Source organism: Melozone crissalis, unplaced genomic scaffold (genome assembly GCF_028551555.1).
Source record: "Melozone crissalis strain CALT ecotype California unplaced genomic scaffold, PUWL_Pcris_2 ptg000029l_1, whole genome shotgun sequence".
NCBI classification, from domain to species: Eukaryota; Metazoa; Chordata; class Aves; order Passeriformes; family Passerellidae; genus Melozone; species Melozone crissalis.
In genome coordinates, this window is record NW_026535807.1 from 9,255,248 (window position 1) to 9,268,866 (window position 13,619).

Genomic DNA, 13,619 nt, shown 5'->3' on the forward strand with positions numbered 1-13,619 from the left:
CTCCTGCACCACCACAGAGCTACAAGCCCTGGCTGAGCACAGCACCCCTGCAAGTCACAGCATGCAGCACACAAGCAGCCCCAGCAGGGCTCTGAGCCCCAGGCCCCAGCACAGACTCACCCTGCAGCAGCTCACGGGTAGGACACGCCATTCCCTTTGTCATCTGGCTCGCTCTGGAGCTCCCCAAAGTGAGATACCAGCTGGTCCTGCTCTGATTTTAGTCTGCACTGCCCCAGGAGGGATGGCCTTGAGGCCACCAAACTTCTGCATCACTGGATGGACGTGGTGAGGAGTGGGGCAGGGTATCAGATCACAGCACCACTTCTGGGAACAACCTTGGCTTTGGGAGAGCAGGGGACCTCAGACAGCTGCGGTGGATTCACTTTACTGCTGGCCTCTCCCTGCCTCCCTGGCAGCAGGCCTGTCAGCCTGCAGGAGATTCACAGTCTCCACAGCAACTATTTATAGCGGGAAATTCACAGCTCTACCGAGATGGAAACAGAGAAATCCTCCCCCTCTGCTCTGCCTTCTCCAGACCCAGAAACCGTGGGGCTGCCTGACTCTGCCCCCTGCTCCCAGCAGTGTGTCAGCAGGACGTGCTCTGCGGCACCATCTTCTGCCTGGCAGAGCCATCCCTGCTCCCAGACCAGCCCCTGTGCCACACTGCCAGGCCTGAGGAACCTCAGCCTCTCCAGCAGTGCCTGCACACAGTCCAACACCATCACAGCATGGTGCTGGTGGCCACAGAGCCCCTGCTTCCCCTGTTCCTGTCTCTTGGAGAGCAAACACAGCAGCATCCTCCCCACAGCCCTGGAGGGACGTGAGCATCCCAGCACCACCCAACACAGGGGAGGAAAAGGCCACACACAGTAAGAATCACATTTTTTTTCCCCCACTGCCACAAGCTGCAGCCTCACACTGGAGCTGGGCACGGCCTGGCCTCCCCCTCACAGGGGCCCTGGGCTCGCACAGCTCCAGCTCGGGTTTCCTGGCTGAGGCTGCCGAGAGCAGGCCCCAGCCCTGCAGCAAAGGGTTAACCCTGCCTGCAGTAGCTCTGCTGCAGCTCCAGGCTGCCAAACCCAGGCCAGGGCCTCCCAGAGTGATTCTTCCCCTGCCTGTGCCCCTCTGCTCTCACCTGCCTTCCCTGCACTAAAAATACCGAGGGAGGGGGCAGAGGCTGCGCCAGGCCGGGCGCTGAGGCCTGCGGGGCAGCGGGCAGGGGACAAGTGGCTTGTGACCCCTAAAAGGGCAACAAGGACACACAGGGTACAGAGAGCAGGGACTAAAAGAGGGGGAGAAGCAGACTGTACAAAACTCTGCTAGCAAAGGAAGGGGAGGGAAGAAAAGAGGACAGATGGGCCAGGAGCCAGATTGCTGTCTGGGAAGAACTGTGAAATTCATTTAAGAATTAAGTTGTTTTGGTAAATTAGGGGCACCGGTTTCTGCCTCATGCTGGTGACCAACAGTGACAACAGTGAAGGTTCAGCAACGCTTACCCACAGTGAGAGACCACATCCAGGGCACCATGCGGCCCCAGGGCCAGCCAAACTGTGGAGGGAGGCTGCCTGCTCCCCTGGGCAGGGATGGTATTTGAGCTCTGGAAACTGCAGAGGGATGCAGGTGGAAGGAGGCACAAGGTTATCTTGAAGAAACACAGCCTAGGGAGGAGGGAAAAGCCTCACTCCTCACACAGCTTCCAGGTCCTGGTGCTTCAGAGTACAGTTTCCACTTAGGAAGAAAAAGAGGCAAATACGTTCTGTGTAATTTGCAATTGCATCATCACGCAATACCAGCACGACACAGAGATTGTATATTAAAATTTATTGAATTATTGTGTAAGAATTCTCTTTATTAAAATCATTTTGACTCTAAACTGATTATTTACAGACAAAACCTCTTATATCACCAATAGATTCCTACATCTCAGAACAGTATCTACAAACAGTTATTACACTATGTAACAAAATTCAGATTTTTTTTTCAAGCTTTTTATATTAATTATTAATTCAAACTTGAGAAAGACAGTACCTTGGGCGCTCTGAGCAGAACCTAAGGTGTGGCAGGGCATAAATGCAGGTCAGGCCATACCATAACAGACAGACAGACACCAAGTCACAAGGCTGGGACAGAGCAGAGTCACCACGACACAGACCAGGAAAAAGACTACAAGAGCAAATGCCCTGGGTGTTCTGGAAACCAAAATAACCATCCCCACAAGAAAGGCACACATTAAAAAAAAAAAAAAAAAAAAAAAAAAGAGAAAAAAAAATCCAACAACAACAACAAAAAAAAGCATCTTGCTGCAACCAGGGCACACCCTGAAAAAGATGGCATTCCACCAAAGCAGCAGCATTCAAGAACCCTCTATTTTCATTTTAAAAAATCAGCCATCATTTCTACCAAAATCAAAAAGCTTTCAGGTACAGCCTAAATTTGCCATCAGACAGATGAAAGGAGGAGCTCTCACATCTACATCACGTGGGCACCAGCTGTGCTTCATCGAGCCAAAGGAGGAGACATTCAAATGCACAAATGGAGATTTATCTTAACACTGATCAGTTCTCAGCCTTTCACCCAGACCATGGCAAAAGCAAGTCCCTCCCTCTGACCACAGCACTAAATAGAGCTGGGTGCCTGCCACAGGGAACATCGAGGTCCTGGGAGTCCCAGTGGAGCAGTGACATCCCTGTGTCCCACAGCAGGCTGCGGTAGCAGGGCTCTCTCTGCTGGTGCCCACTGAACTTGCTACCTGTGAGCAAACAGGAACATCCAGACAGGATTCTCTGTCCTTGCCAAGGAATGTCCGGTTGGTTGTGGAATCAGGCAGAGACTGGAAAAAACTTGGAAGGATCAGGAGGAATAAATAAATAAGTTTTTCCCTGCAATAGGGAATTTCATAATAAAACCTGTTTTGTGCAAATTTAAATGCAACAGAACCCTGCCACAGAAATGGATTTTGCCACAGGAGAAGGGCACGGACGGAGATAAGAGGGGCCATGCCTAAACACCCAAGCTGATCCCAGTGAGGGCCTTCAGTGTGTCCTCAGGGAGCAGGATGCTGTATCTACAACACCAAGGACAAATGGATGGGAGGAGATGGGCACTACCAGCTGTCCACCCTCACTGCACCTGCACTGGGCACTGTGTCCTGCCCAGCCATGCAAGGACAAGCTGAACATGTTAAGTAAGTCAATCACCTATGTTTAGCTCTATTTTTAAGTCTTGATTATCAATCTAATAAAAGCAGACTTTCACAGATACACTTGGAGAAAGGAGATGATTTCCAACATCCAGGAACACAGAAGCAAGGAGAATGTGGATACCAGTGGGAGGTGGAATGAGAATTAAGCCTCAAGCCACTCTGTTCTGGGAAAGTGCAGAGATAATTCTGCAAAAATAGGGGCAGACACTGACAGTCTGTAGAGCCAGAAATCCAGCAGAGATTCTGTGGTGTCTGGCAGACACTGAGCAAGTTGGAGAGGCCACAAACCACGCCTTGTTTCTTAGGGCAGAAAGTCCATCCACCAACACACAAAGGGACAATGCTACTCCACCGCTATACCTGCGCCTGCCTCAAACCAAGGAATCTCCTGCAGTCCCTAAAAGAATGGGCTTTACTAACATGCATTGTATTGGCTTTTTCCCATCCAGCTGTCCTTTCCTCAGCTTTACGGGGTGACCAATTCAATCAGATTTAGTCAAGACAAAGGTTTCAGAGATGCTAAGTTCCCATGAGTTTTGTGGAAATGGATGGTCAGGCAGGAGTAAGATCCTAACTGGTCCTCACCTGGGCAAAGAGGCAAACTCTGCAGCCCCATTTTTGCCTGGCAGCAGCCAGCCAGCCACCCTGCTGCTCTGTGCAGCAGGATAGGAGCAGAAGGTTGCACAGGGATGCTCATACTCTGGGCACACCTGGGAACACTGCTATACTGCTGAGAGAGGCTCACAGGAGACGAACAGAGGCCAGCATTAGCCTGCTCCAAGAACAATTCTGCAACTGCTCAGAACTCACACAAAGCCACAGGGCTGATGGAGCACACCTGGAATTACTGCTATTTGCAATGTAAAGAGAGGTAGGGATGTGATCCTGCTCTGTTCTAGCTCTGCTCCCTCCTGGCCCACACAATCACCACCTCAGAGTAGCGGCAGAGGAGTCAGACCTGTACCTGCCCCAGGCACACAGGACATCAGTGTGGAATTAGCAGCTGGGGGGGGCAGGGGTGGGGTGAGCAGGAAAGAGAACAAGTAAATCATCCTTATAAATTAGCTCCTAGAAGGGCAGAGGACTGTTCACAAAGTGGAGGAACTAAGGAGGGAGCAGTGAGGAGCTGCCCAGTGACAGCTGGCAGCTAACTGTGCTTGTGCCTGCTCCAGCCCTCTCCTCCATGCACAAATCATTCCTTTTTGCAGGACACCCAACCCTCCTTGGGAACATCATGGTTGTGCTTGACAGCTCCTCTGAGTTCACAGCTCACCAAATACTCCTTCTATGTGCCACAAGAGGAGAGTCTGAGCAGTGGAGCTGAGAGTTAGGTGTAAGGCAAGCCTAAGAGAAGAGCACAAAGAGAGCCTGGGGCTGAGCTGCGGGGAAAGCCGAGCTGCTGGTACAACAAGGGAGACACAAGTTATCCCTGCAGACAAAGCAGTGGAGAAAACTGCTCCAGTGCTGACAGACGTTTGTCAGTAGAAGTGCACAGAGATACTTCTCCAAGAAAAGCTTTGTCTCAAAGCCACAAAGTTAAACATTCTCCTTTAGCATTTAAATACATTAACTTTGAGGGTATTTACAAGTCCAGTTCAGAGCAGCAGAACAGCTGGACACTGGAGGAAGGGGGAGTGGCACAAGGCATTTGTTGTGCTTTTCCAAAGAGCAGGGCAACCTCTGACCACAAGGAACCAGGAAGACAGATCCGAGCTGAGTCAGTGGAGACCGAAGCGAGCCAGGTAGCGACTCTCAGACACTGCAATTGTCCTGAGGGAAAGGGTGAGGGGTGCTGTTCATTTACAGTGGGCCCTGTGGCAAACACCCATGCTGGTGAGCACATTCCAGCCAAGCAGGTGCCACACACGAGCTGTCAGAGACCAGGACACTGGGGAACAAGAGATCTTCACCATTGGACATTCTCCTTTCCACATCCAACATCTGGGACCAGCAGGGACATTGCTGCAAGGAGTTTCTCAGGAGTGCTTGCTAGCTGGAAAGAGGTTAGCACAGTGATCAACCCAAGAAAAGCTTCCTGATTCCCAAGGAAGTGAGTGGTTGCAGCAGGGAGTATTCCAGCACTGGAAAGGGCATCCATGCAAGGCTGAAGACTCCACAGACAGTGCTTGGTGTTGTCACCTGGCTCTTCAAGAACATGGTTTGCAAACTTGGCACATTCACATCTGTAGGAAGGACCTGTGTGGTCCCTCAGCAGTCTGCCAGGGAAAAACCAGAGTTTGTCCTTGTTTTTTGTTTCATTTTGCTTTTAAAAAGAAAAAAAAACTGTAAAAAAATATTCTCTGAGATGCAAGGACGCTTGTACTTTGTACTGCCTTGGTCATCCCCTTGCTCACGTCACCCGCAGGTTCCTTGGAGAGTCTGGTTCCAATGGCAGCAGGACACCCTGTTTATCAACTGGGATGAGCACTGTCCCCATTCAGCCAGGGGAGAGCAGTCTGTCTGTGCCTGTCACAAATCTGTGACTTTATTCTCCACAGCTGCTGCAATCTGTTGCAGTCTATATCCAAGCTGCATCTTCTGTGCCGTTGGGTCTTCTTCCAAGGCAGTAATGATCTGCAACCAGACAGAGCTCACTGGCAGCCTTTCTCCAGCACACAACACCCAACCAGCTGAACACCATGCACTATGGAGAACCTCAAGCTGCAATTCAGCATGCTCTAGTCTAGAGTGGGTATGCAGTAATTAATCTCAAATTAACCACATAAGAAGTATTCTAGATTCCTTGTACTAACTTACAGACTTCACACAGCAAAAAAAAAAGCTTAACGTCTCACCTGAAAATTAAGTCTTTAGTAAATTAATCTCAACTAACTGCATTTCTTTTTTAAGTAGAATATTTGGATATTGAAGTAAAAATAAAGAAGCACACATGAAATCCCAAGAGGCTCCAAGTTAGAGATAAGTTCTTTTTGCTGATCTCCTCCCTTGCTCTTTGATAAGAATGAAACAAACTCATGACATGAGTTATGCATGCCAATGAAACAATACAGTGTTGGAATAGTCTGGCTGCTCTTAATTGTTAATTTTTTTAGTTTTTTTGTTTGGGTGGTGGAAGAACAAAGGTATATTCATACCTGCTGGAAACACACACTCACCTGGTCATAGTACTTATTGATGTATTTGTACAATTCATGTAGAGCCACCAGGGAATTGAGGTCACCTGAGTAATTCTGTTTATAAGAAAAGAAATTAGACAAAACTGTGAGACATCTAACAATTGTCCTGTCAAATTCTGTGTCCTCACAACTCATTAAGAAAGCAACAGGAATTCTTGTATTTCTTGCCCTGAATCCTTGACTACCCCTTCTTCTCTCCAGTGCATGGTGGGCAGACCCTCACCCTCCCTGTGGTGCAGGGCAGCCACTAGGCACAGTCAGTGTGTCTGAGCAGAGCTGCACACTCAGCTGGAATATCTCATCTTTGCATTAATAACTCTCTCCTGGATGCACAGGTGAGGGGCCAGGTGACTTCTGAAATACTTTTATTTACCCGTGACAGCTCAGCCAGGGCAGAGTTCATCTCCTGGTCACTGGCAGAGATGGTCTGACGAATGTCTGCGTAGTACCTGGACAGGGGCACACAGGAATTAGTGCATGGTTCCCCCTCCTCCCTGCTGGAACTACAGCCCCTCACACCCATCACTTACCTTTCCACCATCTGCTTGTAGCGAGGAATGTCCCGGGCATAAAGCAGCTTATTGATTGGAGAGTCCTTGAACATCCAAAACCAGAATGGGTTATGAAAAGCTCTTTTATTGTGCTGTAGACTAACCTCAGCAGGTAACACACTTCTATTTTCTGCCATTTGTTCAGGATTGGGAATTTTTTGTCCTCTGCATGGAGAGGCACTTCAAATAACAGGTTCTCTTCTAGTAATGCAGTCTGAGGCACCTTGAGATGAGCTGATGAAGGCACCCCAGGATCCCTAGTCCAGCCTTCCCCCTGGAGCTGGGTGATCACCAGTATGAGATCACACTGGCTATGGCTTTGCACAGCTGATGCCTGATGTGCTCCAGAGATCCACCCATCCCATCTGTGGTGACCTGTGCAGGACTGTTCCACCCTCAGCACAGGGTGAGTAGTGATGGTGGAAAGCCTTTCTAATGGCTAATGTGAATGTCCCAAGTTACCTCCTGTGACTCCCACTGTCTGCCACAGCCAACTGAATTCAGCTCTGTCCCCCAAAAAACTGCAAGCTGTAAATAAAGAGCATTCCTCAACAATTTCTTGTTGCTAAACAAAATCTGATCCTCCCTCCTCTCTTCCCAAGAGTCCCCTTTCCTCTCCAGCTGCACATGGGAGCCAGGGGGAGCCTGGCCTGCTGTCCCCATGGTGCTATGTAAACATTTTTGCCTTCCTAAGGCAGCACTCAACTCTCTGTGCCAGCCAAGGTCCCTTCTCTTCCGTACTCACCCGCCCTAACTTATGGTCAGCTATTGTGCAGGAGTCCATGAAGGTCTGTGCAATGACCAGCAGCACAGCATCCACATTATCCGATGTCTGAACATCAAAAACAAACTGGGGGTTCTTGATGATGTTGATCCAGAACCGCAGGGGGAGGCTGTAGAGAGGACAGAAGTGCAAAAGGGCATCAGCAGAGGTGGCAGCTACAGTGCTGAAAGATATTCTACATGTTACTGCATCTCTCTGCTTTGCTGTCCCAGCAAAACCAACTCTTCACCCTATGGTCTGCTGCCCTGCACTTGAATTTTGCTCCTCCTCAGTAGGCAGAGGTAGCTGTCACTTTGCAAGCTCGAAGCAAGTCAGCAGTGCCTCCTCCAGGGCCCTCAGGAACACCCTACCTGTTTGTCTTCCAGATATGGATGGTCTCAGGGTCTGCAATGCCATAGTGCATGGCCTGCTCATCTAACAGGTCAAAGAAGTACTTGACTGCCAGAGGAACAGGGCGGTTGGTACTGAGGATCACCTGGAACAAGTCATCCACAAACTTCTGCAGAGTGCCCTGTGGAAAATCAAGCAGGACAGGGTCAGCACAGGCAGAGGGGAATAGAGAGCCTAGGCCTCAAAGATGAGAGGTCACCCTCTTCTCAGTGACAGCCCCTCATCCATCCAAGGGCACTCCACCCCCATGAAGGGAGCAGCAACAAAGGAGAAAGAAGGCCCCTGTGGTGTGTGGAACAGAGGTCAGGGAGAACCTTGTGAACAAAGCAAAATGTAGAGGAGACTCAAATGTTCCCAAAGCCACTGCAGGTAAAGGGTATTGCTTCATCTTCAAACACACCCCTGCAATCTGCTGGGGGATATGAAGGAAGGCAAGATCCCAAGCACAACACAATCTGTGCTCCTTCTCACCTTCATTGAGAGCAGACGTGTCAGATAGATCTCTGGGATTGCCTTGGCCCGCTCCCGATCCCTTAAGCTCCCACGCCGATGCTTGGGAAGCTCTGGCTCTTCTGTTGGTTTTACCAGGTGCCAAAGTTTGATCCCACCTTCATCTGCATCCTCCAGCATTGGTGTTTCTAAACCAAGCAATTGTTTACAGATGAGTGTTGGCTCTCTCACAGTAGACCTTGGCCAGGTGAGGCCCAAGAAAGCAAGATTTCCCAGTATAACAGAAACACAGATGGGAAGGAATCTCTAGAGGCCTCTATCCAGCTTTCTGCAGAGTACAAACATTGCCAACTATACAGTAGGTTGTCTTTGTTCACCCAAAACCTTCAAGGTCTTGGAAACTTCCCCACACAGAGATCCCCCACCACCCCAGTGGTTTGTTTCAGGGTTGAACCACCCTTTTGCTGAAGAAGTTTTGTTCCATATCCAATTTCAATCTCTTAAGCTGCAGCCTGTGGCTACTATCCCTCATGCCACAGGAGTATCAATGGAGTTGTCCACTCTGCCAGGCTGTAAGGAAACTGCCTGACATCCCATCATCCCTCTCAGGCCATGCTCAGCACCTGAAGGCACAAAGATTTCTGCAAGTTGCAGACTGTGGTCAGCCCTAGAGAGTCAGACAACTGTGCTTGTTCTGCATTTTCACACCCAGCCCAGCCTTCCTCTGCTCTCACACTTTTGCTTTTCTCTGACCTCACCTGACCAAACTTTCACATTGCCTGACAATCCTATGAGGATCCAAGGCATGTGTCAGCCTTCTATATCAGCATAAAGCTGGGGCTACATCAAGAGACTTGTTCCACTAACTGGCAAGTGCTCTGAAGTAATTTGATGAGAACAAGTCATCAAACTCACTTTCTCCTGGGATGTAATCCTGATTTTCCCTGTGGATGTGCTTGGTCAGGCGTGGGACGAGTGCTACTGTTGCTCCATCAGGCACCTGCACACAAGGAAAACAACAATATTCAAAGCAAATGGCAGGTTTCTCATCAGCATAATAGGCAAGTGCTTGTAGAGCATAACAGGCTGTACCATCACTAGAAATAGGGACAGAAATAGGGATTTAGAGGCACCATCACTGTCTTTCCTGAGGGTGAGAAAATCTTGTCTGTACGAATTAAAGAACAAATGTTCAAAGTACAACAAAGATAATACTCAGGGATTGAGGTCATTCAGATCTAGAACATGTTGCAGCAAGGTACTAACATACTGCAAGATACAACACACTGATGCAAGGTAATTAAAAAAATCCCTCTTTCCATTGTTAGAAGGTACTTGGCAGCTCAGTGTGTCATCACCTCCTGACTGATCTGGCCTGGAACAGGAACAGATCCAGCACATCACCTTCACTGCAGTATGAACTTGTGCCTATCCTTCCAAGCCCTACACATGCCCACATCTCAGGTATGGGGTAAGGACAGGGTTGTGTTTGAGGAAGTCAGGCTGCAGCCACAGTAACAACTTAATTTGAATATGCTCTGCAAGAAAGGTCCAACCTTCTGACAGTGGTTCACCAGGAGCCAGAGCTACAAACAGAGCCTGACAGTGTGTACAAGGATGAGAGGAGAGATATGGCAATGGCAGAGTGAGTTCTGACCTTGTAATGCTGAAGAGTGTTAAGACGTTTCCAAGTTCCTTGAACAACAGATGTCACATCCTCATCGGACAGTATCAGATGACCTGCCAGCCCTGATCTCCACTCTACAGCCATTGAAACACAGAAAAGGAAAGGATTAACTGCTCATTCGAGCCATCATCTGCGTCAACCTGGCTGACCTCATTAAACACCCTCTGCTCCTTGTCAGCTTTTACCTGTGCTATTTCACAGACAACATAACCTGAGCAAGTGTCTGTCATGATGCTGAGTCCTGCAGTCCCAGGACAGACCCCTCTGAGCACAAGGACAGGTGGCCTCATGGCCTCCCATGTTCGACCTATCACGTTCCTACAAATTCTGTCAGATTGTGACTCTCCAGGGAGGTGGCTCAAACCACAAACATGCACCCATAGTTCTTATCAGCTACTATTTCCTCAGTACCTTCTCATCCCTAAATCAACAGAATTAAGAAGACAGCAAACTGAGTGTTTTCTCTCCCAATATAAGTTCTATCATTCATTAGCTACCATGGACAAAATCCTCCCTGACATATATTATTAAGAGGCTGCCAGGAAGTGCCCACAGCATCTTTGCACTACACTCAAATCCTCCTCCCCTCCCACACTTTTTCCATATCCCTTGGACCAAGCCATTGCTGTGGTCTGAGTCTGGCAAAGAACACCATGAAGGGAAAGAGGGTGACCCCAATTGCTTCTTTCCCACCCCTACCTCTTTCTGTTACAGCCTCCTCCCTGTTTTGCCCAGCCAGGGTGGTCAGTGATTCTGCACACTCAGCACAGAACGACAAATGTCACATGCCAGGCTGCTGTGCACAGACACTGAGCCACCATTCCTTCACTTCCTCACTGAGTTTTGTCACCAAAGAGCTCTGCTCACCGAGGTCCAGGGTGTCTGGGTCTGGCCGGTGACAGTATGGCGTCCCTTTATAGATCTGATCTAGGATTTTCTCCTTCACTTGCGTTATGGTGTCACAGTCCAGCACCTTCGCAGAAATCCCTTGAGATTCTTCTGCCCCTCCTGCACCAACTCCTGCTTGTGTCAAAGCATTTAAGGTCTGGGAAAGAAAAGGTCACAGCTACTCAGCTGATAAGATTACATCTGACACATTTACACCTTTGATGGCTGGCACTCAGGCAAGTTAACAACTAGTCCTTTCACTGGGAGATTCAGAAGATAAAACATCACAGATGTTAAACACCTCAGTCTTGTGTTCTTAGCCTTGTGTCAAGAGCTGGAAGCCGGTTCAAGAGCATTGGGCAGGAGCTTCGATGTGCCATCAGCAACGTCACTCCTTTATTTCTAGACACAGCACAGCACGTACACCAGATGAGTGTGGTGAAGGCTCCTATCAGCCTGGGGCAAAAGCGCCTGATTTAGCAGAGCTCTTCATCATCTACTTGTGCTGCTGGAACAAACCTGGCTCCCAGGAGACAGTGGCAGGATGTGCTGCACTTGTGCTTCGGTTATGGGAGCAGAGACATCCAGCCCTGCTGTACAAGAGGACAGAAGATTTGGCACTTACCAGAGTGCGGTACTCCAGGTCCTCTCTCAGAAGGCGGTTGTCATTCAGGGTATATTTGGCTTTCCCTGTCACCCAGTCAACTGGCCCTTTGTCCACCTGGTGTTTGATTCCTCGAAACAGCATGTAAAGGGGCTCCCCAACAGAATCCTGGCATGGAAAGGAAGGAGAGAAATTCAGCTTGCTCCTCCCAGCAGAGCCTCAGGCGTGGAAACATGGATATCAAGCAGGACTGAGGATACAGCAGCTGAGCCACAGCAGGCAAAGACAGAGCCTGTGCCAACAGCTCCTGCTCCCTGCACAGGAAAAGTGCACTGTCCAGCTACCAGAGAAATGCACATCACCAAGGCATTGTTCTGCCTCTGTGTCACTAATCTGAGAGAATCCTTGCTTCCTCCCCAGCCCTCTAGAAAAGGAATTAGACCAGCATCTGTCCCCCCACGCACAGACCAGCCTGTGTCCTGTGTGTTTCAAGATAAAGGAGCTACACTGAGGCCTCCATGACCTGGTGACACATCCTGGAAACAAGTGGTATTGATGCTGATTTAAGAATCCCCATTCCCAGTGAGCAGCCCAGCCCTTATTCCTCACCCTGAAATACAAGGTGACCCTGGCACTATTTCAGCTATAAGTGAGGCACAAAGCAAAGCTGTGCCTGTCTCCCCTCTTTTGGCCCCTCTACACTACAATGGGACAAAGAGCTCACCCTCACAAAGGCGTACAGGCAGATGGACATCCAGTTGGTCAACAGCTTCTCTACCACTGTTTCTGTCCTGAAAAAGAGCATCAGGTTTGTCACAGGAATGTGGTGCAGAACCAGGGGAGATTTGAAGGTGAAGATCACTTGGTTTGGAAGAAGGGCACTCTGAGTCATGATACAGAATGGAGAGGAAAAAAAGCCTTTCAAGACCAGCACAGTTAATGCTTTTTACATCTCTGCTTATTGGAAGCACTTGTCAGCCTGAAGGAGGCACCAAATTACAGAACTGGAGAGACAAGAAGCAGGAACAGTGGCAAGCCTCTGATTGGTCTCAAACAAGGGAAATGTGTTCAGATCAGAAGGATGACCAGGTAGGAGACTATTTGGGATCTAAACATGGGAGATATCTCAGTTCAGCTTCCAAACATGGCATGACTGTGAACTCAAGAGACCTCTAAACAGCAAAGTGGGATTAGAAGACTTGGCAGAGCCTTTCAGAGTTTGCCAACCAGGCAGAAAGGCTCTGTCCCCTCAGGAGTGGGACCATGGCTGGCTCACTCACCTCCGCAGCATCAGCTTGGGGTTCTTGGCCACATACTGCTCCACAAGGTCGTTCAGGAGTGTTTTGAGGATGTCAGTGAAGTACTCCAGCTTCCCATGCAGCGACACCGTGAGCAGCGATGCCACATAGGCCCGGTCTCTGGGAGAGAAAGTGCGCTGGATCTCCAGAGTGTGGATGAACTGGTGGGAGACAGAAAAGCCAATGTGTGACTCTGCTGCAAACAAAGCAGTCACAGCTGCTGGCTCTTGGAAGAAGAGGTGCAGATAACTATTAAGGAATGAACCTTAACAGACACTGCCCACCTCCTGCTGCCAGTGCCATGGCTCTGGCCCTGCAGCAGGCTGCCAGCAGAGAGAGGGACATTACCTTTGTGAGGAAAAGTTTGCTGTTGAGGAGGTTGGAGAGCTGGACCAAGCCCTGCTCCACTGTTTGCCGTCGGCACTCAGGGATGTCAAGGTCCCTCTGGAGTGGGGACTCACGGTGGCCAGGAAAGAAAATGCGTTCTGCGTAGGACTTGTAGTCCAGGAAGGGGATCCCTGTGCCCACAAGGTCACTTGTGAGGTCCATCATCTCAGTCATCAGGTCTGAGGGAAAGGAAAATGCCCATGAGGATGACACAACTGACATGATCTCAACTGATGGTGCA

The 13,619-nt window shown here is 49.4% G+C and overlaps 1 protein-coding gene across 4 annotated transcripts in view; it reads right to left on the reverse strand.

Annotated features, from left to right (window-relative positions):
• Window positions 1-1,806: 1,806 nt before the first annotated feature.
• PLXNB1 (plexin B1) overlaps window positions 1,807-13,619 on the reverse strand; it is a 77,146-nt gene continuing 65,333 nt past the window's right edge. For all 4 annotated transcript variants that reach the window (XM_054280790.1, XM_054280788.1, XM_054280789.1 and 1 more), the window contains 14 exons: window positions 13,340-13,557; window positions 12,974-13,152; window positions 12,418-12,484; window positions 11,715-11,861; window positions 11,069-11,246; window positions 10,172-10,275; window positions 9,430-9,514; window positions 8,536-8,702; window positions 8,025-8,185; window positions 7,636-7,783; window positions 6,870-6,934; window positions 6,713-6,788; window positions 6,319-6,393; window positions 1,807-5,776 (listed from right to left, as the gene is read on the reverse strand). In XM_054280790.1, the coding sequence (XP_054136765.1) occupies window positions 5,672-5,776; window positions 6,319-6,393; window positions 6,713-6,788; window positions 6,870-6,934; window positions 7,636-7,783; window positions 8,025-8,185; window positions 8,536-8,702; window positions 9,430-9,514; window positions 10,172-10,275; window positions 11,069-11,246; window positions 11,715-11,861; window positions 12,418-12,484; window positions 12,974-13,152; window positions 13,340-13,557 (1,775 nt within the window). In that variant the 3' untranslated portion in view covers window positions 1,807-5,671. The remainder of the gene's footprint in view (window positions 5,777-6,318; window positions 6,394-6,712; window positions 6,789-6,869; window positions 6,935-7,635; window positions 7,784-8,024; window positions 8,186-8,535; window positions 8,703-9,429; window positions 9,515-10,171; window positions 10,276-11,068; window positions 11,247-11,714; window positions 11,862-12,417; window positions 12,485-12,973; window positions 13,153-13,339; window positions 13,558-13,619) is intronic.